The sequence below is a fragment of the Felis catus genome, chromosome E1, assembly GCF_018350175.1.
Source record: "Felis catus isolate Fca126 chromosome E1, F.catus_Fca126_mat1.0, whole genome shotgun sequence".
NCBI lineage: Eukaryota > Metazoa > Chordata > Mammalia > Carnivora > Felidae > Felis > Felis catus.
Genome location: NC_058381.1, coordinates 4434050 through 4455040, shown reverse-complemented (window position 1 = coordinate 4455040; position 20991 = coordinate 4434050). Strand labels below are relative to the sequence as shown.

At 51.3% G+C, this 20991-nt stretch overlaps 1 protein-coding gene across 8 annotated transcripts in view; it reads left to right on the top strand.

Annotated features, from left to right (window-relative positions):
• Positions 1–20991, top strand: part of GAS7 (growth arrest specific 7) — a 217514-nt gene that overhangs the window by 82133 nt on the left and 114390 nt on the right. Inside the window, exon 1 of one of the 8 annotated variants that reach the window (XM_019817168.2) lies at positions 14623–14738. The exons of 4 other annotated variants lie outside the window; for them this stretch is intronic. In XM_019817168.2, coding sequence (XP_019672727.1) covers positions 14653–14738 — 86 coding nt within the window. In that variant the 5' untranslated portion in view covers positions 14623–14652. Of the gene's footprint in view, positions 1–14622; positions 14739–19601; positions 19773–20991 lie in introns of those variants that run through there. 3 more of the 8 variants (XM_006939787.5, XM_023243855.2, XM_045044868.1) reach the window with 3 other exon arrangements.

The window sequence follows — 20991 nt, the reverse complement described above, 5'->3', positions numbered from 1 at the left end:
AAGAATTCACTGCCACTCCTCTGGGATGTGGACGTCTCCCACACCGCTCCCCCGGGCACTCTGCTCTCCCTCGGGCTGCGGTGCACCCCTTCCCCCTGCCCCCCACCCCGTGTCCCCCATCCGCTGTCGCCCCCTCCTGGAGGGCACCCTGGTCCCCCGGGTGCAGCGGACACCCCTCGCTGCTCTGTGGGTTCAGCCACCATCTAGCCACACCTCTGATGCCTCGTCTGAAGCCCCAGTGACCAGGTTGTACTCGACCGAATGCTTTCTTGAGGTGCGGCCCTGTGATGAGGTGACAAGGGCAAGGCTTTAAAGTTGGACAGATGTGGCTCAGGTTTCTGTCGTCATTCATGAGCTCCGTAGCCTTGGGAAAATGTTTTTCTTCCTCCTCGGTGTCCTCGTCGGGAAATTGGGGCAGTCCCTACCTTACCGGGGTGCAGGAGGACGAGACGGAAGCATGTCAGAGCGCTTGGCACATCGCTCCGCGTTCGCTTTCGTTCTGTCTCTTCTGTGTCTCAACAGCCCAGGGGGCTCCAGGGATCGGCGTTGGGACATCCTGTGAAGCCGGCTGGGAGGCCAGCACAACCAGGGACGGTTGTCCGGAATGCAGAACTCCGGGCCGTGCGCCCCGTCCGCCTTGCGCCGCTTGGGTGTTCTTGGGTCGCAGACTCCAGAAACGGATTCTGGCTGACATAAAAAGCAAAGCAGAAGCCATGGGAGAGATGCTGCAGCTCGCAGAGTGGGCAGGGGGCTGGGGGAGCCTGAACACCCGACAGACACCGAGGTGCTCGCTTGTTGGAGGCCCTGCAGGAAGGGGTGGCGGGGACGGTGTCAGAGCAGAAGTTAGCGTGGTCGGGTGTGCTTGGTGGTGACGGATGAAGCCCACCCATCTCTCAGGGGGTCGGCCCAGAGCCTGGCGGTGAGCGTGGGCCACACGCACCTGTGTCCCCTGAAAGACCCCTTCGGATTTGGAGCGGACGAGCTGGTCCCGGGATTCCCAGTCTTGCAGAAAAAGCGCCCAGTGGGTCGGGGGGCGAGGAGAGAACTCCCTACACGGAGCGGGGCGCTGTCCAGATGGGTCGTGACCTCACTGGACCCCGTGGTTTCTTATTCCTTTTGGTTTTTTAGTGTTTGTTTATTTTTGAGAGAGAGGGGGAGAGGGAGAGAGAGAATCCCAAACAGGCTCCGTACTGTCAGCACAGAGCTGACAGTCGTGAGATCACGACCTGAGCCCAAGTCAAGAGTCGGACGCTTAACCGACGGAGCCCCCCCGGGCGCCCCCGGACCCTGTGGTTTCTAATAGGACTTCTCTGATGACAGGGAGGAAATACGAATGAGCGTTACTGGGCTTTGTAGCCCTTATTCTCCCCCTGAAACCTCCTCACTGGTATGTGTAGTCAATAACCAAAGTTTCCTCAGATTCAGTCAATTTTGCATGAAATTTGTCCACAGAAAATTACGGAGATTCTAACAAACGCGTAGTAGTTTTAAAATCAGCTTTACTGAGCGGTAATTAGTGGCCAAGAAGAATTTACCCATGTTACCTGTACAGGTCAGTGACTTGACAAATGTAAACAGTCATGTGACTGCCAAAGCATAGGGCATCTTTCCAGAATGTTCTCTCTTGTCCATGTGCAGGCCGTTTCTCTCCTGTCCTCCCTCATCTCGTCGGGTCACTCTGGAATCTGGCTTCTTTTGCACAGGGTAATAGCTGAGATTTACCCATATTTTTGTATCAGTGGCTCGCGCCTTGGGAGTTCCTAGTAGAATTCCATTCACTGGATATACTGTAATTTGCTTCATTTGTCAATTGATGGGCATTTGGGTTGTTCCCAGCGTTGAGCTGTAATGATTAATTCCGCTGTGAGCGTTTGTATTCTAGCCTCTTGGACGTGCTTTCCTCTCTCTTGCGTGAATACTTAGGCGCAAAGGTGCCAGCTCATATGGTGAGTGATGTGTGACTTTATGAGAAATGGCAAAACTATTACTTCCGTGAATTGTGCTTTTTAGGTCTTACAGAAAACTTTTCTTACGCTGAGGTCCTAAAGTAGTCTAAAACTCCTCTAAAAGTTTTATTTTTTAAAAATTAAAAAAATTTTAAAAATTCTTTGTTTTTGAGAGAGAGAGAGACAGAGAGAGAGGGAGACAGACAGACAGAATGCAAGTGGGAGAGGAACAGAGTGAGAGGGAGACACAGAATCAGAAGCAGGCTCCAAGCTCTGAGCTGTCAGCACAGAGCCTGACACGGGGCTCGAACCCACAAGCTGTGAGATCATGACCTGAGCTGAAGTCGGAGGCTTAACTGACTGAGTCACCCAGGTACCCCTATTGTAATTTTTTGATAGTTACAATTTATCAGAAAATTTCCCTTGTGGTCCTAGTTTGTGAGGAGTTTTAATGGTCAGATGCTTTTTCTGCATCTAAATTATTTTTTTCTTATATAATCTTTTAATGTGGTGTGTTTAACTAATGAGTTTTTTTTTATGTTTTATTATCCCTCTCTTCCTGAGATTAAATAATGTTTGTTTAGGATTTTTACAGTTGTGCCCTGTGAGGTTAGGAGGTAGGCTTTTAAGTCTTTCATTGTTTTCTTTGAAGGTCAGTACAAGGTAGTGTAAGAGGAACTGAGTGTTTTTTCTCTCCATTTCTGGAAGAGAGTTACATAAGATTAATGTCTTTTCTTTCAAGGTTTGAGAAAACTTGTCGCAGAACCACAGAGATGTGTTGTAGCTTTTTAAGGTGGAGTGTAGGCCACTGAATCGATTCCTTTGAAGGTTATAGATCTATCTAGGTTTTCTGTTTCCTCTTGAGTCAATTTGGAATTTTTAATTTTTCTGGAGAATGATCAGCGATCAGTGATGAGAGGTAGCAAATGACCGGTCAGTGCCAAGACTTGTGCGGAAAATAGGAGCTTAGTGATTCATGCTCCCAACACCCGAAAGGTAGAAGGGGGGAGATCAAAGTGACTGCGTCCCAGGGTTTTTGTATTATTCAGAAGGAGAAAAGAGCTATCGATTATCTTTATGCTTGGGAGTTGAGAGTACATGTTAAAAATGTCAGTATAACTGCCTAAGTCACCTAAGTAGTATATAAATAGACCAGAATTGCCAAACATTCAGGGGTGGGAGGGAGAATAAAGAAAATGCATTCAGGGGCGCCTGGGTGGCTCAATCGTTTGCACGTCCAACTTCTGCTCAGGTCGTGATCTCACGACGCACGAGTTCGAGCCCCGCGTCGGCAGCTGAGCCAGCTGAGCCTGGAGCCCGCTTCCGATTCTGTGTCTCCCTCTCTCTCTGCCCCTCCCCTGCTCGTGCTCTGTCTCTCTGTCTTTCAAAAATAAAGAAACATTAAAAGAAAAATAAAGTAAAATGCAGTCAACCCGGTAGAAAGCAAGACGGGAGGAAGCCAACCAAAACAGCAAAGAGAAGAGTGTGCTAAAGAGAAAGCACGTCATGGCGATGACCTTTGGGTGTTTCTCCTTAGCGCTGCACACACAGGCCCCTGCACCGTGACCGCCTGTCTGCCGTCTCTCTCTTTCTCTCTCTGTCTCACGGGAAGCAGACTCTTCTGGCTTCTGGGCCACTCATCTGCTTATTCTGAGTGCCTGGCATACAGAACGTGCCTAGTAAGTTTGGATGAGTGTGGTGAGCAAATACACCCTGCAGACAGAGCCACTCTAGTAGGTTCTGTGGCTCCAGGGACATTTTAATCTGTGCTTGCCTTGGTTGATCCGTGAGTTAGGGACTGAGGAAGGAGCTACAGCCTTGAATTTGATGGGGGAGGCAGGGGGGGGAAGCCACTGAAACCACCATTAAATTCCTCTACTGTGCGTGTAGCTGTTATGTGCTTGGTGGGTACGAGGGGGGCCCCGGGGACCTCTCGTACCGGGGGTGAGGTGGCCTGAGTGGTTCTCAAACATTAACACACTCACGATTCATGGGGGGCTGGGGGCATTTGTGAGGGCACAGATTTTGATGCAGGAGTTCTGGGGCGGGGCCCGGATGCTGCATTTCTGACAAGCCCCGTGGACCGTGCTTTATGGAGCAGGGCTTCAGGTTATTACCTACGCTGATACTCTGCCTGGATGCTTGGGGACAGCACAGTGGCCCTGTACTTGGAGAAGAGGCTCAGGTGGAAATTATTCTAACTTCCGGGGCTGTTACCAGTGAACGTGAGGGCTCCAAGCCCCTGCCGGTGCAGGGAGGGGTACCCCTTGGCCTCATACTGTGCGACTCCAGCTCTGTGCAGGGCGGGGTGGGGGTGGGGGGGCCTGGGATGGAAGGAGTTTGCCGAGCTCCCTGCGCGGCGATCACACTCTTCCTCGGTTTTCTCGTTTCTCAAGCGGAGCCACATGGCTTGTTCAGACACGTCGCCTCCTGGGAAGCTCTCATCTTGATGATTCACATGTCACTTGTCACTGTTCTCCAGTACCGTCACACTTTATCTGTGCAATCAAAATCCCTTGCCTCATTCCTGCGAGCCTCCGCCTGCCTGTCCCTCTCGTCCTCGGATTCTGGTTTCTGTCGTGCTGTCCGCCCTGGGCAAGACAGGCAGCCCTCACTCCCCTCTCTTCAGAAGCACGACACGGGCCAGGGACAATGACGTCCTCACACCCACCTTTTTCTTCCCTTTTAGTCTCTCTGCTTTTAGAGAAATGCACAAACCCAGTGGGCAATGCCCCAAATCGCAGATAAGCCACTAATGCGCTGATCCTAGGGCCAGACAGACCACGGGCGCCATCGGGGCTTCGGGTCTCTTTCCCCCGCTTGTCCCGTCACATCTTGGAAATGGTGCAGGCGAGCGGTCTGCCCTCTTCCTCCCCTATGTTCATATCAACTCCTGTGCACTGGAGTCTGGGAGGCTTGTGGATGTAAAGATCTTCTATCAGTAAGTGACGGACCCTGGAGTTTTCTCTGTGGGTGTGGTCTGGCCAGCAGGACAGTCTGGAACTGGAATGTCTTCAGGACTGTCCCTAGACCTTGGGCAGGGGAAGCCTGGCTGCGTGCTTCTCCGGCACACTCCCGGACCTCAGCGCGGTCCTTTGTCCCTTTGCTTTCTCTGGGATGGGCAGAGGTGACACAGGCCTACGGCATGGGGCTCATCACCTCCGGCGTAGCTGCTGTGAATGGACTGTGGTTAATGCAGGGGCCGCTGGTGGGGGTCTGCGTGCCAGCTCTGTGGGGGTTTTTTTAATTTTATTTTTTTTACATTTATTTATTTTTGAGAGACAGAGACAGAGCATGAGCAGGGGAGGGGCAGAGAGAGAGGGAGACATAGAATCAATCAGAAGCAGGCTTCAGTCTCTGAGCTGTCAGCACAGAGCCCGACGCGGGGCTCGAATCCACAAACTGTGAGATCGTGACCTGAGCCGAAGTCGGACGCTCAACCAACTGAGCCCCCCAGGTGCCCCCCCTTTTTTTTTAAATTTTTTTTTTGCCAGCTCTGTGTCAATACGACTCCAGCCTGTCCTTTTTTCTGAACCTTGCCTGAACAAACTGTTGGGCCAGGCAGGTAACGGCGCTGAGAGAGCCGGTGGAGAAATTGGAGCCTTTATCAGGTGCCCGTTAGAATCGCCTGGCAAGCTTGTAAGACGGCCGTCTCCCAGAGCTCTGTTGACTGGGTCTGGGGATTTCTGGGCATCAGGGTGATTTTTAAGGTCCCAGATGATTCCCACGGGCAGCCAGGGTTGAAAGCCACCGCGTCAGAGAGTGGCGGAGAAGGCGGCCCCAATTCCCTTCATCCTGTCAGAGACGACTTTAGTATACGGCCTTCTTGATTTTTCAGGACACGCCTGAAACCTTGAGGTGTTCACGGGAAATTGCCTCGTTTTTATACATCAGCTCCTGGTCTCTGACACGTACTCGGACGGGCCGGGCTGCACCACGTGGCCGAGTGTGTTTGTCTTCCCACAACCTGCCCCCCCTGCTGTAGGCCGGTTTTCTGTTCTGGTTCTTGGCCCCGGACTCTGAGCCCAGCTCTGTAAGAATGATGCTACTGAGCACAGACCCCTGGGCGATTCTGTTCTCTGGCCTGCTGCCCGGGGACACCCCACCGGTGGCCTCTGAGTAGGACCGCCTGACTGGGTGGCTCCCCAGAGTCCTGGCTGGGCCGGACCCGGGGGCTGCGAGGTGTTGGGTCGCGATGGGGGGAGGTGGGAATCCGGAACCTAGTCCCGTTTTCGAGAAATGGCAAACCTCAGACATCTGTGTGTTCTGCCCCCACTTCCCAGATTATGACCTGCCCACGAGGGAGCCTCCGCCCCTCTCTCTCGAGCAGCCTCCTGATTTTGGAATCGGGCCAGGTAAACGGCCTCTTCGCTGGTATTTTCTCTCTCTGAGGTCAGGCCAGAAGCCTGGCGAGCTGGGTGCAGCCTGTGGAGGCAGAAACTGGGGACGGAGAGGGGGCATGGCCAGCTGATCCCGGCTGGCGTCGGGTAGTGACCCTTGGGGAAGAAGGAACTGTAGGCTTCCTGTCCTCGTACTTGACTTTTCTAACAGACCTTGAGGCCTTAAGGCCCATTTGAAAATGAGCCTCTCAAAACACCTGACAGGTCTTGCAGCCACCAAGGGGATCGTCTCGGGTGCTGCATGCGTTATGGGAATGGCTGGGCTTTGGGGAACCCCCGTGTTGCCGCGTGGCTTCACGATCCAGGTCTGCAGACCGCAGCGGAAGCTTCTGACTCTGGTTTTGGTCCCTGTGTGTCCCTAGAGCTGTCTGCCCTGCGTTGTGCACGTGTCCCGACAAAGCACTTCACGCGCCAGCCTCCTTTGGGGTTGTGGGCAGAGCGGGGAGGGGAGGACTTTCTCCCCGCTGCTCCGTTCTCTTTGGGGTGACTTATCGGCTGACACCTTTCGCTAGTGGCTGTCTGACTCTGACCCCTGCTTCCCCGATCAGCCTCCTCTCTTTTTTTTTTTTTTTTAACATTTATTTATTTTTGAGAGAGAAAGAGAGAGAGAGCGAGTGGGGAAGGGGCAGAGAGAGAGGGAGACACAGAATCTGAAGCAGGCTCCAGGCTCTGAGCTGTCAGTACAGAACCTGATGTGGGGCTTGACTTGTGAACCATGAGATTATGACCTAGTTAAAGTCGGATACCCAACCGACTGAGCCCCCCCAGGCGCCCCCAGACTCCTTCTCTTCCTTCCACGTGTAATAAAATCTCTCTCGGCCTCCTTCCTAGAAAGACCCTGGGGATTGCATTTAGGGTACACCTGGACACTGGAGGCTATACCCTCCTCATCTCAAAGCCCTTAATTACATCTGCAAAGACCCGTTTTCCAAATGACATAATATCCACTCCTGGCTGTGGTTCTCGAGCCTGGCAGGACGCCTTTGGAGCCCATGCGGTTTCTAGGCCACCGGATCGGCCACGGCGGGCTTAGAAATGCCAGACCACGCCATCGAGGCTCTCCTTGTGCCCCGGCCTCTGCCACAAGAATCCCAAGCGTGGAAGCCAGACTCTCAGACCCCACGGCTCACAAAGCGGGCTCCCAGCGTGTGGAGGTTGAGTGAGAGGGCCGAGAAGCTCTGGTGTATTTGAAAATCCCATTATCCAAGCATCTTTGGACTTCTGTTGGCATTTACATGACTACCTGGGCTCTGGCAAAAGCTGTGTTTGAGAAGTGAAAAAAGGGAGTGAGGATGAGCCCCTCTGGCCCCCCACTACAGCGGGGCTCTCTTTGGCGATATCTCTGAAGGGAGGTGACTCACTGGGGTCTGAGCGACAAAGATACTGCTATGGCTCCAGGACAGAAAGCCCTTCCTCCGCCCCTGGCTGCCCGTCCAAAGTGGGAACCCGGGGCTGGGTGTCCTCAAAGAGGCATTTGGCCGAGCCTGGTGCTGCCTGCCATTCGCAAGCCTATGAATGCCTGCACACACCTGGGGCATGCTGCCGAAAGTTTGAACCTCAGTTTTACTCCCCTGTAAAATGGATACAATTACAGAACCAACCTCACGGGGCAGAGTGAAGCTTGAACGTGTCTAAACGGATGAGAACAGTCAGGCCTGTGCTAAGCGTCACATAAGAGCTTCCTGCTGTGCTCGCGATGATCTGAAAATAGAGACGATTTCAGGTTACCCGCCTTCTATGTTGGCGTGGATATTAAATGAGATAATGCACGTCAGTGCTCACAGCAGGGTCATTCTTCCCACTTTGGATTTGAGCTCCCTGTGGGCAAGGCCTTCTGTCTTCCAGATCGCGAAAGTTATGCAGCGCGTTATAAACGGGCAGCAGCAAACATTGGCTGGACGGACGATTGAACAAATCCGTGTGCTCTGTGGGTGACATTTCGATGAGGTGGTCCCCGGGCCTGAAGTATCTTAGACATGGTTATCAGGGCTTCATGAGGGCATTGCTTCCCTGCTTTGGGGCAGGGATGTGGCTTTGGCAGAGAATCTGGATGGTTGCAGTTGAGGAGTTAAATAATAAATAAGTACTTTGCTGTGTCAAGCAGAGAGGGCAGGATAGCAGGGGCTCGCCTGGGGTATAGGGCACAGGGACACACGTGGGTGCACATACGGTCATGCCAGGTGCTTCCAAGCCTCTGCTCCTCACTTGGATGGCAGGGGTGGGGGGGAGAGGGGGAATCCTTTTGTCAGACAAAAGGAGGCCCTGCCTACCTGTCCCTGCAGAGAAATCCCTGTGAAACCACCAGAGTCACTCTCTGCCGCCCCTTCTGGATACCCCCTGGGAAACTCAGCCGGTAGACGGGACGTTGGGGTTAGGGGGAGGGTACCCTTCCTGGGGAACCATCCTCAGGGAAGCAGGGGACAGCCCTCTGCTGTCTGCAGGCCTCACCCCGAGAGTGCAGGACTGTCCTAGGGACCTGCAGGAGTCTGGGGCTCAGGAGGGCATTTGGTGTGGGGACTGAGGTCTGCAGGGTCATTGGGAATTCTCACCAGCTACTGATGGGTCGCTTCTTCTGGAAGAGGGAAGAGAATGGGGATGTGAGTGGTGCTGGCTTGCTAATTCAGCAATTTTATTTTATTTTATTTTAGATTTTATTTTATTTTATTTTTTATTTTATTTTATTTCATTTATTTTTATTTTATTTTATATCTTGAATGTATTTCATTTTATTTTTATTTTATGTTTTAGATTTTATTTTAATTTTATATTTTATTTATTTTATTTTTATTTTATCTTTTATTTTAGTATTTTATTTATTTTTATTTTACTTTATATCTTATTTTGTCTTATTTTTATATTTTTTATTTTTTATTTTATTTATTTATTTTTATATATTATTTATTTATTTTATTTATATTTTATATTTTATATTTTATTTTATTTTATTTTTATTTTATTTTATTTTATATTTTATTTTATTATTTTATTTATATTTTATATTTTATATTTTATTTTATTTTATTTATTTTTATTTTATTTTATTTTATTTTATATTTTATTTTATATTTTATTTTATTATTTTATTTATATTTTATATTTTATTTTTATTTTATGTTTTATTTTAGTATTTTATTTTTATTTTATTTATTTTTATTTTATTTTATTTATTTTTATTTTATTTATTTAATATTTTATTATTTTATTTTATTTTATTTTATTTATATTTTATATTTTATTTATTTTATTTTATCTTATTTTATTTTATTTTTTTATTTTATTTTATTTTAGTATTCTTTTTTTTGCAGGAGTATTCTCCTGAAAACAGTAGTATGTATCTATTTCAGGAGTAGAATTTAGCGATTCATCACTTACCCTATGATGCCCAGTGCTAATGCCCGTCCCCCATTTAGCCCATCCCCCCCACCCAACACCCCAGTTCAGCAATTTCTGAGACCAAAAGGCAGCCCATCAGCAAAGCAGAATTAGCCGTGTTATTTGAAGTTGGTCACATAAAGAAGTTTATTAATTTTTTATTGACTTCTACCCAGCACGCATTACTGTGTTTCAGGTGCGTTTGATATTTTTATATGTTACAAAACGTTGGCTGCATCGGATTTGCCACCACACGCCATTATTACAGTATTAGTGACTATTTTCCCTGTGCCATACTTTATATCCCCGTGACTTATTTATTTTATAAATGGAGGTTCGTACCTCTTAATGTCTTCGCATAAAGGGATTGGGATCATCTGTATCCACTGTGTCTATGTGCCTTCCGGAAGCAAGATGCATGTTATGTGTTTTTAAAGTCTGTATTTTCTGTATATCAAATGAGAAGCATTTTGAGGATGATTTTGGAATAGTTACAGACTCTACATTAAAGTATTTAATAGAATGATAAAAACATTCCTCCTTAATTGTGGGTCACAGCTTCCCTGTGATCCCCAAAAACCCTATAGTTGACCTCTCTGTGGGAATAGACTTGAGTCAGCATCCCTGGGACCGGCTAAGGCCCAGTCAGCGTTAGGCTGTCCCAGGGTTTCTCAACCTCGGCACAATTGACATTTGGGGCAGATCGTTCTTTGTTGTGGGTGAATGGTCTTTTGCGTGGTAGGCTGTTTAACAGGATCCCTTCCTTTCTCTTGTTAGATGCCTGGAGCTCCCTGTGGTAAGCATAATCTTGGCTGCCCCCACCCCCATGCACACACATCCAAGATGCCCCCGTCTCAGTCCCTGCAACCTGTGAATATGTAGTTACATGGCGAGAGGGAAGTGAGGTAGATCAGATGTCTGCATTATCCAAGCGGGCCCAATATAATCTGAAATGTCCTTATAAGTGGAAGAGGAAGGGAGCAGACGGAGAGAGAACCAGAGAGGCCTGGACAGACCATTGCTGGCTTTGAAGTTGGAGCAAGGGGGCCAGCCACCAAGGAGTGCACGCCGCCTCTAGAAGCTGACAAAGACCAGAGGACAGATTCTTCCCTGGATCCTCCACAAGGAACAGAGCCAAAGGGACGCCTTGGTTTTAGCCCAGTGAGATCCACCTCTGAGCTCTAGATAATAAATCTAGAACTCTCAGATAATCGATTTGTGTGGTCTTGAGCCACAAAGTCTGGGGTTACTTGTTTCACTGGCGGTAGGAAACTGGCACACCGCCCGCCTCTCCCACCCCCAGTGGGACAATGAGGAAGAGTCTCCGGAATCCCCCTGGTTCAGAAACGCTGGCTCTGTGGAGCGCCATATTGTTTCCCTAGAAGCAGTGAGAGGAGAGGGTTTCTCTGTTCTGCAATGAGAATGAGGTTGGCAGTGAGGACGCCCAGCAGGATTAGCTCTGGGGGAAACCAGTGGTATAAAAGGGAGTGGGTGCCATGGCCGCTCCCCCAACTCACCCCCCAACCCCCCCCCCCGCCCCCCACCAGAGGCTCCTGGAGCTGTCACACTGTCATTAATGGCACAACGTTCATGTTGGTGCTTGTGCATATTTGGACAGAACTGGAAAAGAAGCTGAGCTGAAAACCATAAAAGAGAATATAAAAACTCCATAAAACATTGAAATGTCAGGCAAAGCAGCATTGCTAGCGGGGGCCTCGGCGAGGAGGGACGGCACGCTGGGCGCCTTTGGCTCTGTGTGTGGGAGTCGTGGGCGGGGAGGAGAGGCCGGGGAGCCCGGCCCACGCTAGGGGCCACCAAGCCCGGGCTCTGGGCCAGACACGCAGCCCCCTGGACCCAACCCTGATGCTATGATTCTGTTTATTTTGCTGAATATGACATTCATATGGTTCTGATTTCTTCTTTGTGATCCGTCATCTCTGTGTGGCTTTGGAGCCAGAAACCCAGAAAAAGTGGCTTTGAAGTTGTTGTTCTGGCCTAAGAAGGAAGTGGTGCCTTTCCAGGGTTCATCGGGACGACCACGAGGTCCCCTTTGATTTGCGAAGCGCTCCAGGAGCTGAGCGGGAAGGGGGCTGGCAAGGTCGGTTCTGGTCCTGGCCCGGGAGCTGGGCCGGGTGAGAAGGGAGGAGTGGATTTGCACGGCCACGGTAACAGCCACTCTTTGTCCCACCGGGAAGAAACAGCAGGTGGTTCCGTGTTACCTGCCGCTTCAGGTGGTCACATAGAGCTGTGGCCCCTTACGTCTTCCTTGCAGGTGCTTGTGGCCGCTTATGTCTTCCTTGCAGGTGCTTCCTTGCAGGTGTAATTTCAGAAAAGAAATTACAAAAAGGAAAAGTCCTGAAGCAAATAGGATGTGGAGAAAAGACATTGTCTGTTTCTACGGTGTTTTGATATTGAAGGGACGCGGGTCAGACCATTCCGGGTTGGGCTGGCCTCGCTGGACCTAACCGGTATATAGAGGCCGGGGTTCCCAAATGTCAGCATGCGTTAGAATCTTTCAGCAGGAGGGCTTGTTAAAATGGGCAACAGGACCCCTACCCCCTGGAGTTTCTGACTCAGGAGGGCTAGGATGAGACCCAAGGGTTTATACTTCTCGGCAAATTCCCAGGTGATGCTGACGTGGCTGGTCCGAGGTTGAGAACCATTGTTCTAGGACAAGAGGAGGGTCTTTGTAACGAAAATTGGAACTGATAACGAACGGTTCTTAGGATCCTAAGGTTTGTGCATGGGGACCCCACGTTTGATCTGAAGACTGCTACAAAGAGACTGTCATCTGGGACTTTTTTTTCCCCCAAGGTGAAAGCAGCAAATTTTTTTTTCAGTTGTTATGCAGTAAAATTGACTATTTTGGGGGTGTTGGGTATTTTAGGGTCTTGGACAACCCCGAGCCTGCCTGAGATTCCTTCACACATTTTCAAATCAGGCATGATCTTGGGGCGCCCGGGTGGCTCAGGCGGTTAAGCGTCCGACTTCAGCTCAGGTCACGATCTGGGTGGTTCGTGTGTTCGAGCCCCATGTTGGGCTCTGTGCTGATGGTTCAGAGCCTGGAGCCTGCTTCGGATTCTGTGTCTCCCTCTCTCTCTGCTCCTCTCCCTCCCCCGCTCGCGTGCTCTCTCTCTTTCTCTTTCAAAAATAAACAAACAAACAATAAATACATAAATAAGTAAAATTGTTTTTGAGGGGTATAGTTCTACATATATATGGGTTCATGTAACCACACTCTTACCCAAGATACAGAATAATTCGTCCCCCCCAAGAACCTCCCTTGTGCTCCCCCTATGCTCTCATACCCCATCCCCCCGACCCCTCATGAGCCATCCAGCCCTATAGCTCTTCTTTTTGAGTGTGTCATGTAAACAGGATCGTACGGTATGTAACCTTTTGAGACTGACTTCTTAACAGACACCTGTGACATCATCCAGGTCACTGCACGGATCAGTAGCTGGTTCCTTTGTATTGGGAGCCGCGACGCATCGTATGGATGTACCGTGGTGGTTCATCATTCCCTGTCGATGGCCTCTGGGTTTCTTCCAGTTCGGGGTTATGACGAATAAAGCTGCCATATGTACGTTCCTGTATAAGACTTGGTGCGGACATATGTTTCCCTTTCTCCTGGGCGCGTACCTGAGAGCGGGATGGCTGGCTCGTATGGTGGGTGCAGGTTTTAACTTTATAGGAAACTGCCACACGACTGTCCAGAGGGGCGGGGTGCCATTTTGCGTTCCCACATTGGTATGTAGGAGTTCCAGCCGCTCTGTGTCCTTGCTGGCGCTTGGGGTTGTCATTCTTTTTATTTGTAGTCTTTGTAGATCATTCATAATTAAATTAAATTAATTATTTTTAAAAGTTTTACTAGTGTTTATTTTAGAGAGAGAGAGAGAGAGCGTGAGCGGGGGAGGCGCAGAGGGAGAGAGAGGAGACACAGAATCCGAAGCAGGCTCCAGGCTTCGAGCTGTCAGCGCAGAGCCCGACGCGAGGTTCGAACTCACGAACCGCGGGATGATGACCTGAGCCGAAGTCGGACGCTTAACCGACTGAGCCACCCGGGCGCCCCGAGATCATGCCTGATTTGAAAATGTGTGAAGGAATCTCAGGCAGGCTCGGAGTCCAAGGCCCCCCAGCCTCTTGGTGGCTTCTTGGATTCAGATCTTTTGCTTTGAAGGCTGTGCTGAGCAGGAGCTGGGAAGCCGGGGCTTCTGTATGTGATTGGAGCTCCAGCAACATCCAGGGCCCGTGCAGCCGAGCCAGGCTTGTGCCCCGGGACTAGGGAAACAAGATGGAAGTAGAAAGAAGAGATGACAGAGGAAAGGCGCACATCTTAGCATCACAGAGGCAGAAAGCACTGGCCTGCTTTTCCATATCCCTCTGCCCCCGGCGCCCTTATTTGTAGGCTGAGGCCCCGAGGGGATGAAGCACCCCACCGCAATGAGTTTGTGGCGGGCCGTGGCCGGCCTGTGGCAGGAGCCACTTTTGTTTCCAGAAGCGTCCTTGCTGATGGCACCGCGGCCACAAGTTGCTTCCCCTCGGTGCTTGAGGAGTAGAGCTTTTGCAAATCGATACACCTGGTCAAGATCATCATACTCCCTGGGTGCCTCGGCCTCGGGTCTGCTCCAGGCAGGAGCCAGCTTTAGGAAGGAGCTTGCGCAGAGCGGGGGTCGTGGTCACTGCCGAAACCAGAGCGGGTGACTTAATGGGAAGGTCTTTCCTCGGGAGGCCGTCCCACCCGCCCTCGAGGGGACAGGGCGCAGCTGCCCTGGAAGGCTGTGGACATGCTTTCCCGATTGCAGAATACTTCTCTTTCATTTTGAATATCATTTGTTTGGTTGCCACGGCAACGCCAAGTCTCTATTTTAATGCTAACCTGCGTGGCTGCAACTTTCTATATATAAATGCTGCTTTGCACAGTGAATTAGCTGATGCCACAGGAAGCAGCGGATGTGGAGACGGTGGCAGAAAATGACCAGGGTGTCCGCTTTGCAAGAGGCAGGGCTGTGGGGCTGAGGTGAGTGGGAACCCCCGGGCAGGTGCTCGAAGCGCTCACTGGAGCCCCGGGAGAGCCAGGTGGCCCGCCACGCCTGGGGGAGAGAAGCCAGCGCCGGAGAGCCTCCGTGGGCAGGTGCTTGGTGCTGCTTTGGAGCGACCCAGGGTGGTTCTGCTGTTTGCGCACCTGTCTGCTGTCCTCATGCCTTCCTAGAGTCCGGGTGGCTTGGGGACCCAAGGCTCTGGAAAGACCAAGCCACTTTGGGGCCGGGGTGGTATCTGAGGGTGAGCTCAGTGGAAAGCAAGTTTTTCCTGTTGCCTTCAACTCCCCTTGGCTCCCTGCCCTGGCTCTTTGCCGCCTCTGTTTTGCTTCTTCTTAATTCTTGAGTGTGGCCAGTCCTCGCCGGGGCGCAGTGGTTCCAGATGGCGCTGATAGAATCCTCAGCAGGGGCCCGGAAGGGGCTTCAGGAATCAGCGGGTTCAGCTCCCTCCAGCTCTAGATGAGGGGGAAGCCCAGAGAGGTGCTGTGAGCTGCCAGATGTCACACAGCCAGTCAGGCAGAGAGTGGGATGGCAGCCAGGTCCATGGGTACTGGACCGTGTGGGGGCACATTCTGCCGTGGGGTCAGGGCGGCCGTGGGTATACACAACGGAGCTACAGGGGGTGCAGAGAGGGTGGCGTAAATCGCGGGGGGTGGGGCATGTAACAAACACAGGATTACATAACGGCGCCTGAACCCACTCAGGCTTCTGGAAAGTCCATGCAGGTGGCAGTCGAGGAAACTCAGATGCACGTGGATGCAGCCACAGGTCTGACGGTCGTGCCAGCCTCTCTCCATTTCCCCACCCGGGCCCTGGGGATGTGCGATCTCTTCCCCAGCTCTGTTGCGGTTAAGTCACGGTTCACGGCCGGCGTGAACCTGTCGGGGACCGTGTTCGGGCCCCGACGGGGGTGTGATGCATCTGGGCACAGAGCTGTTTGGAAAAGAGAGGCATCCACACAGCTCCGTTACCCCCATGGCAGGGAGGTGGGCGGGGGGTGCTGCAGAGAGCAGAGAACTTCTCTGAAGATTGGGTTTCGTGGCAAAACGCGGCATCGTTATTAGGAAGTCTCATGCGGGCCCCCTCTTCTTTGACATCACATGTTCGACACATATTTTAAGTGCACTGAATCCAGAGACTTGGTCCCTGTTCTCCAAAACAAAAGACTTGGAGGACTCTTAAGTTCTCGGGGGGAGCCCCGTGCAAACATGGAAGTTTTGGTGCCACGTGCTGCGGGGTAGGTGAGAAAGTGTGAGGTCCGGGGACGGGGAGATCCTAGCTCTTCCCCCGGAGTCTGAGGTCAGGAGGAGAGCTCCCTGTGGCCAGACTGAGAAGGACACCGTGATTCCTGCAGTGACTGTCCCCATCACCGTGCATTCACCCCGGGGGGCCCCAGGACACATGTTTCCAGGCTCCAGAGCCCTGCAGATTTGGGTTGCTCGCTCCTTCCGCGAGGACGGATCCAGCCTTCCTCCCCGCCGGGCATTGACCGTGTCCCAAGGGTGCCGGGTCCCCAGGACTCGGTCTTGCCGCCCCAAGGGGAGTCTCTCTGCTTACGGGGGCAACTGTGTCGTCTTGCCTTTGGACTCGTGGATGAGCGTCTGTGCTCCGCAAGGTGGCTGTGCCCGGCTCACTTTCTCCTGGGTTCCCCAAATCTCTGATCTTCTATCAGATTGCTCAGTGCACGACTGGTGGCACGTGCCTCCCTCCGTAGGCTCTTTCTCTTCCCCACCCCCTCTCCTCCCCTTCCAAACCTTCTCATCAGCTGATGGGGTGCCACCTTCCCATAAACAGAGCAGGACAGACTTTCAGGGTCCCTCGTGCCCCAGAAATCTTGTCCTGTGCTTCCCTTCCAAGGAAGGTCGGACCCAGGCTGGGGGTGGGAGTGGGGGCGTGTAGCTCTGGGGCGAGAGGAAGTTGGCCACGCATTTGCAGCCCTTGGAAACCCCGGAAACTGACGGCCAGCTGCACCCAGCAGGGGGTGTTGGCGGTAACAGGTGGCAGCAGAGGGACGGTTAGCGGAGGGTGAAAGCATTGATTCCTACTCTTAGTCTAGGACGGTGCTACTCAATTCTTTAAAGCCAGAGAACCCTCCCTTCAATCCGACGCTTACGCAGATACCCAGCAATTAACGCGAGGAGCTGCGCCCTGGTGGCCAGCGGGCAGAATCAAGTTCAGGACTGTGGGAGGTTGTGTCGCTCTGTTTTGTTTTTGCCCACGGTTTCGTTTTAGAATCGTCGGGTTGGTTCGCCAAAGTCGACGAATCACCAGATTTCACACCGGAAATTCAGATACCCGGCTGCTCTTGCCAAAAATGAGTAGCTTCGGTGACACCAAGCCTCCGCAGCCCGGCGTGGTGTCAACACCCTGGTGACGAGGGGCAGATTTTCCAGTGTGCCGCGGTCCCCGCCCCCGGCTCCGCTGCTCACCAGCACTGTGACCGATGATGAAACGGTTGCCATTGTTCATTTTTAAAAACGGAGGTAAAATCAGGATATAGCATCATACAGGTTTTAGGTGCACGACATCGTAAGTCGATAGCTGTATGTGCTACAGAGTGATCACCTCCCCCCAGCGTCTGGTTGACATTCATCACCACACACTGAGCCGTCCGCCCTTTTTGCCCACCCCAAACCCCCTTCTCCTCTGGTCAACATCAGTGGGTTTTCTGTATCTACGAGTTTGCTTTTATATTGTTTTGTTTGTTCTTTTTTCGTTTGTTTGTTTTGGGCTTTTTAGATTCCACGTATGACTGAAATGAGATGCTATTTGTCTTTTCTCCGTCTGACTCCTTCCACTTAGCGTAATACTCTCTAGGTCTGTTATTTCTGCTCTGAGCTTTATTACTTCTTTGCTTCTGCGAACGTGAGGCTTCATTCGTTCTTTGTCTAGTTCCTTCAGGTGCAAAATTAGATTGTTGGAGATTTTTCTTGCCTATCGAGGTAGGCCTGTATTGCTACAAATGTCCCTCTTGGAACTGCTTTTGCCGCATCCCATGGATTTTTTTTTTTTTTGTATTGTATTTCTGTTTTTGTCTTCAGGCATTAACTTGCTTTCTCCTCTGTGTGATGACAAACAGGTCATACAGGGGCATGTTGTTTCATTTCCTTGCATTTTTGTGCGTGTTTTTTCTGGTTTTCTCCCTCTAACGGATTTTTAGTTTCCTACCATTGTGGCAGAGCAGGAGGCTTGATAGGCTTTCAGTCTTCTGAAATTTATTGAGACTTATTTTGGAGCCTAACAGTTGATCTGTCCCGGAATATGTTCCATGTGCGTTCGAGGAGAATTGTGTGTTCTGCTGCCTTTGGGGGGAATGTTCTCCATATCTGAGGCTCAGGATGTGGTTGGAGTGCCTACACCTGTTACTGTCATTTTCCATCCTTTCAAGACCAAGAGAGGAGGAAAGGGGGGGATCCCTAGCCAAAGAGAAGGAGTTAAGGGGTTCACCCCACACCACTCCAGAGTGAGGGCAGGAGGAGTTTTTCCGTTTTCAGGATCTCAGCAAATCTTGATCCCTTGTGTCCAGCCACCCGCAATTCACTGCTTCCATCTGTGGGTCCCCTCGGTGCACATTGGTGAATAAGCCCTAATGCCTTGGACTGTCCTAGCGATTAAGACGTTCACTGGGTTCTGTTCCTATGGGAGAAGCGGCGTGTGACCCTAGCAGACAAGGCCAGCGGATTGAGTGATGAGACAGAGAGAGAGAGAGATCAGCTTGGGCGCTCAACCGTTATCAGAGGTGGCCAGGCATTCATGGGCTGGGAGTCCTTGGGTGAAAATAACATACCCGTTCTGTAAAAAGTATGAGTAAGAGCCAACCACATGCATACATTTCACATCAGGCATCGATCGCTCAGACTGCTTTTCATAGATGATCATATCTGGCCCCTGTCCGCTTTCCCTCCGGCTAAAAAATCTTTAATTACACTGTGGCCAATTTCAGCGACTGAGAGAGCGCGTCTTTTCTGAATGTATTTATTTGGAGGACCCTAGGCCCTTGAGAGGCTGGTGTCAGAGACCCAGACAAGCCATTGATGACCCTTCCCCTCCCCCCGACCCCAGCCTGTCTGGTTCGTTTGTGATGTGGGGGCCCTAGACAGCATTTCGGTATCTAAGTCCTCTCCTGGTGTAGAATAGATAAACACATGGGCTCTGCCTTTACCTTTTTGTCTTCCTCTCTTTCCATACTCTTGAATTGGTGCCCAGATAATCTCAGGAAGGTAAGACACCAGCTTTCTTAGGGGGGTGCACTGTTAAATCCTCCTCAGAGACTCGGGGGGAGTCCTTTGATTCCACACATATTCATTGGGTGTGTTTTCTGTGTCTGGGGACACAAGGGAGTAGGACCTCATTCTTGTTCTCAGGGAGTGAGGACCGCTCGGCATAAGCCATGCCAAGAAGGGCGGCCATGGAGGTAGGAATGGACCAGCTCACACGAGAGGGAAGGTGGGGCTGGGGTCAGGGGGCTGCATCCCCAGGGGACGGCAAGAAGTGAGGCAAAGCAAGGTGGGTCAAAGCTGGAGCTTTGAACCCAGGCTGAGCTTCCAGGCTGACTCTGCTTCTTTATGCTATTTGCCCTGGCCACGGTCAGGGCTCTTGTCCGTGGAGATGCTTATGTTGATGTTTTCCTTCCCTCTGGCGCCTCTCTCTCCGGTTAGCAAAGGAACCCCTCCCCCCACCCCCTTGGGCAGTCAGCCACCACCTTCCACCACGTGAAGTTGAGAGTTAGGGTCGTGGCTGGTCACGGCCTCACTGTAACTTCCCTCTGGAGTATCTGCCCTTGGATAGGGGATTCTTGGATACTGCAGAGGAACCTGGGGGGAGCGAGGATCGCGCTGTTCTTGGACTCTGGGTTCTGTGTCTTGTTAGCTGTAAGACCTTGGGGAAGACCTCCACTTACGCAGTTAGGAGGGGGAAAATAAGCACAGCTCTCTCCCGCGTTCTCGTGAGGGTCAAATAGGCACCAATATGTGTAAGTTCCCGACCGCACTTCGGCATCTGAGAACAAGGGAAAGGTAAGGTCTTACAGGTGGTGGGGTCGACTTTGGGGATGTAGAGTGGTGGGAAAAAGAAACCTGACCCTTGGCCCTTCCTGTCATCCAGTCTGTCCCATGTTTTGGAGATTGAAATTGGGGGGGGGGGTGTTCTTACGGGGTGTCTTTGCTCATGGCAGCGGAGACACTCTCAGGCCACGTCAGGAAGGTTGCCGGGGACTTGTGTGGCTGGGTTGCAGACCCCATCCAGGGCCGTGTTTGTTTCTTGGTCTGGCTGGCTGGGGTCGCCAGCTTTTCCCGTGGCTCTGGTGGACAAGCATGGCTTGGCTCCATGGGTTTTTCTGTCCCCTTCCTGGTGGTCCTCTAAACTCTAATCTCGTCCACTGAGCGTAGTAATTTCATCTCACACACTGTTCCTCGTGCTCTTCTGATGAGCTTGGTCTGTGTCAGGAATGGGAGAAGGTGTCAGCGCAGATCAGCCCAGGCTGTGGGGAGAACCCAGTCAGTGCCATGCGAGTGACTCAGCGCCGGGGACCTCAGCTGACGACTTTCTTCAAAGGTTGCTCGGTGATTTAACGGGGATGGGAAGGTGTGGGGCAAAGCCAACATTTATGGAGTTGCTAACCGTTGTTTCGGTCGTCCGATCTTTACAAGAATTCTGTGAAGGAGATGGTGGTGTTTCCATTTTTACATGCAGAAAAGAAAAACATGAGGTTCAAAGAGGTGAAGTGTCTTGTCTGTGGTTACATGGCTGGAAAGCTATGGAGCACATACTGGGACTTCCTCTCTGCCTGGCTGACGGTTAGATGCTGGGTTTGGGGACAAGCCAGTGGATGCCTGTGGCTGGTTTCTGGGGGTTGTGTCTGCTTTTTATCCTCACCTACACACCAACACATCCATGCACACCTTCTTTTGGGAATCCCTGTTGCAGAGCGGGAGGTTGTGATTTCTAGAAGTTTCTGGAATGTTCCAGACCCCTTCATGGGAATGGAGCTTTGCATTTCAATGAGTGGAAAAATAGGCAGGAGAGGATTTGCCAAAGGGAAAATCAAGTGCTTTTATTCACTCCCCTCTACTCCCCTTGTGTGCACAGATGTTTCCTCCCTGTTCCCCCTCCCTTCACAGGGGGCTCACTGGTCACAAAGGGATGGGAAGTTATCGTTGTAGAGCAGACAGCTGGACTCTTTAGAGGTCGGCTTGCACAGAGCAGTGTTGGGGTCAGCCTGGGAGCCGACCTAGG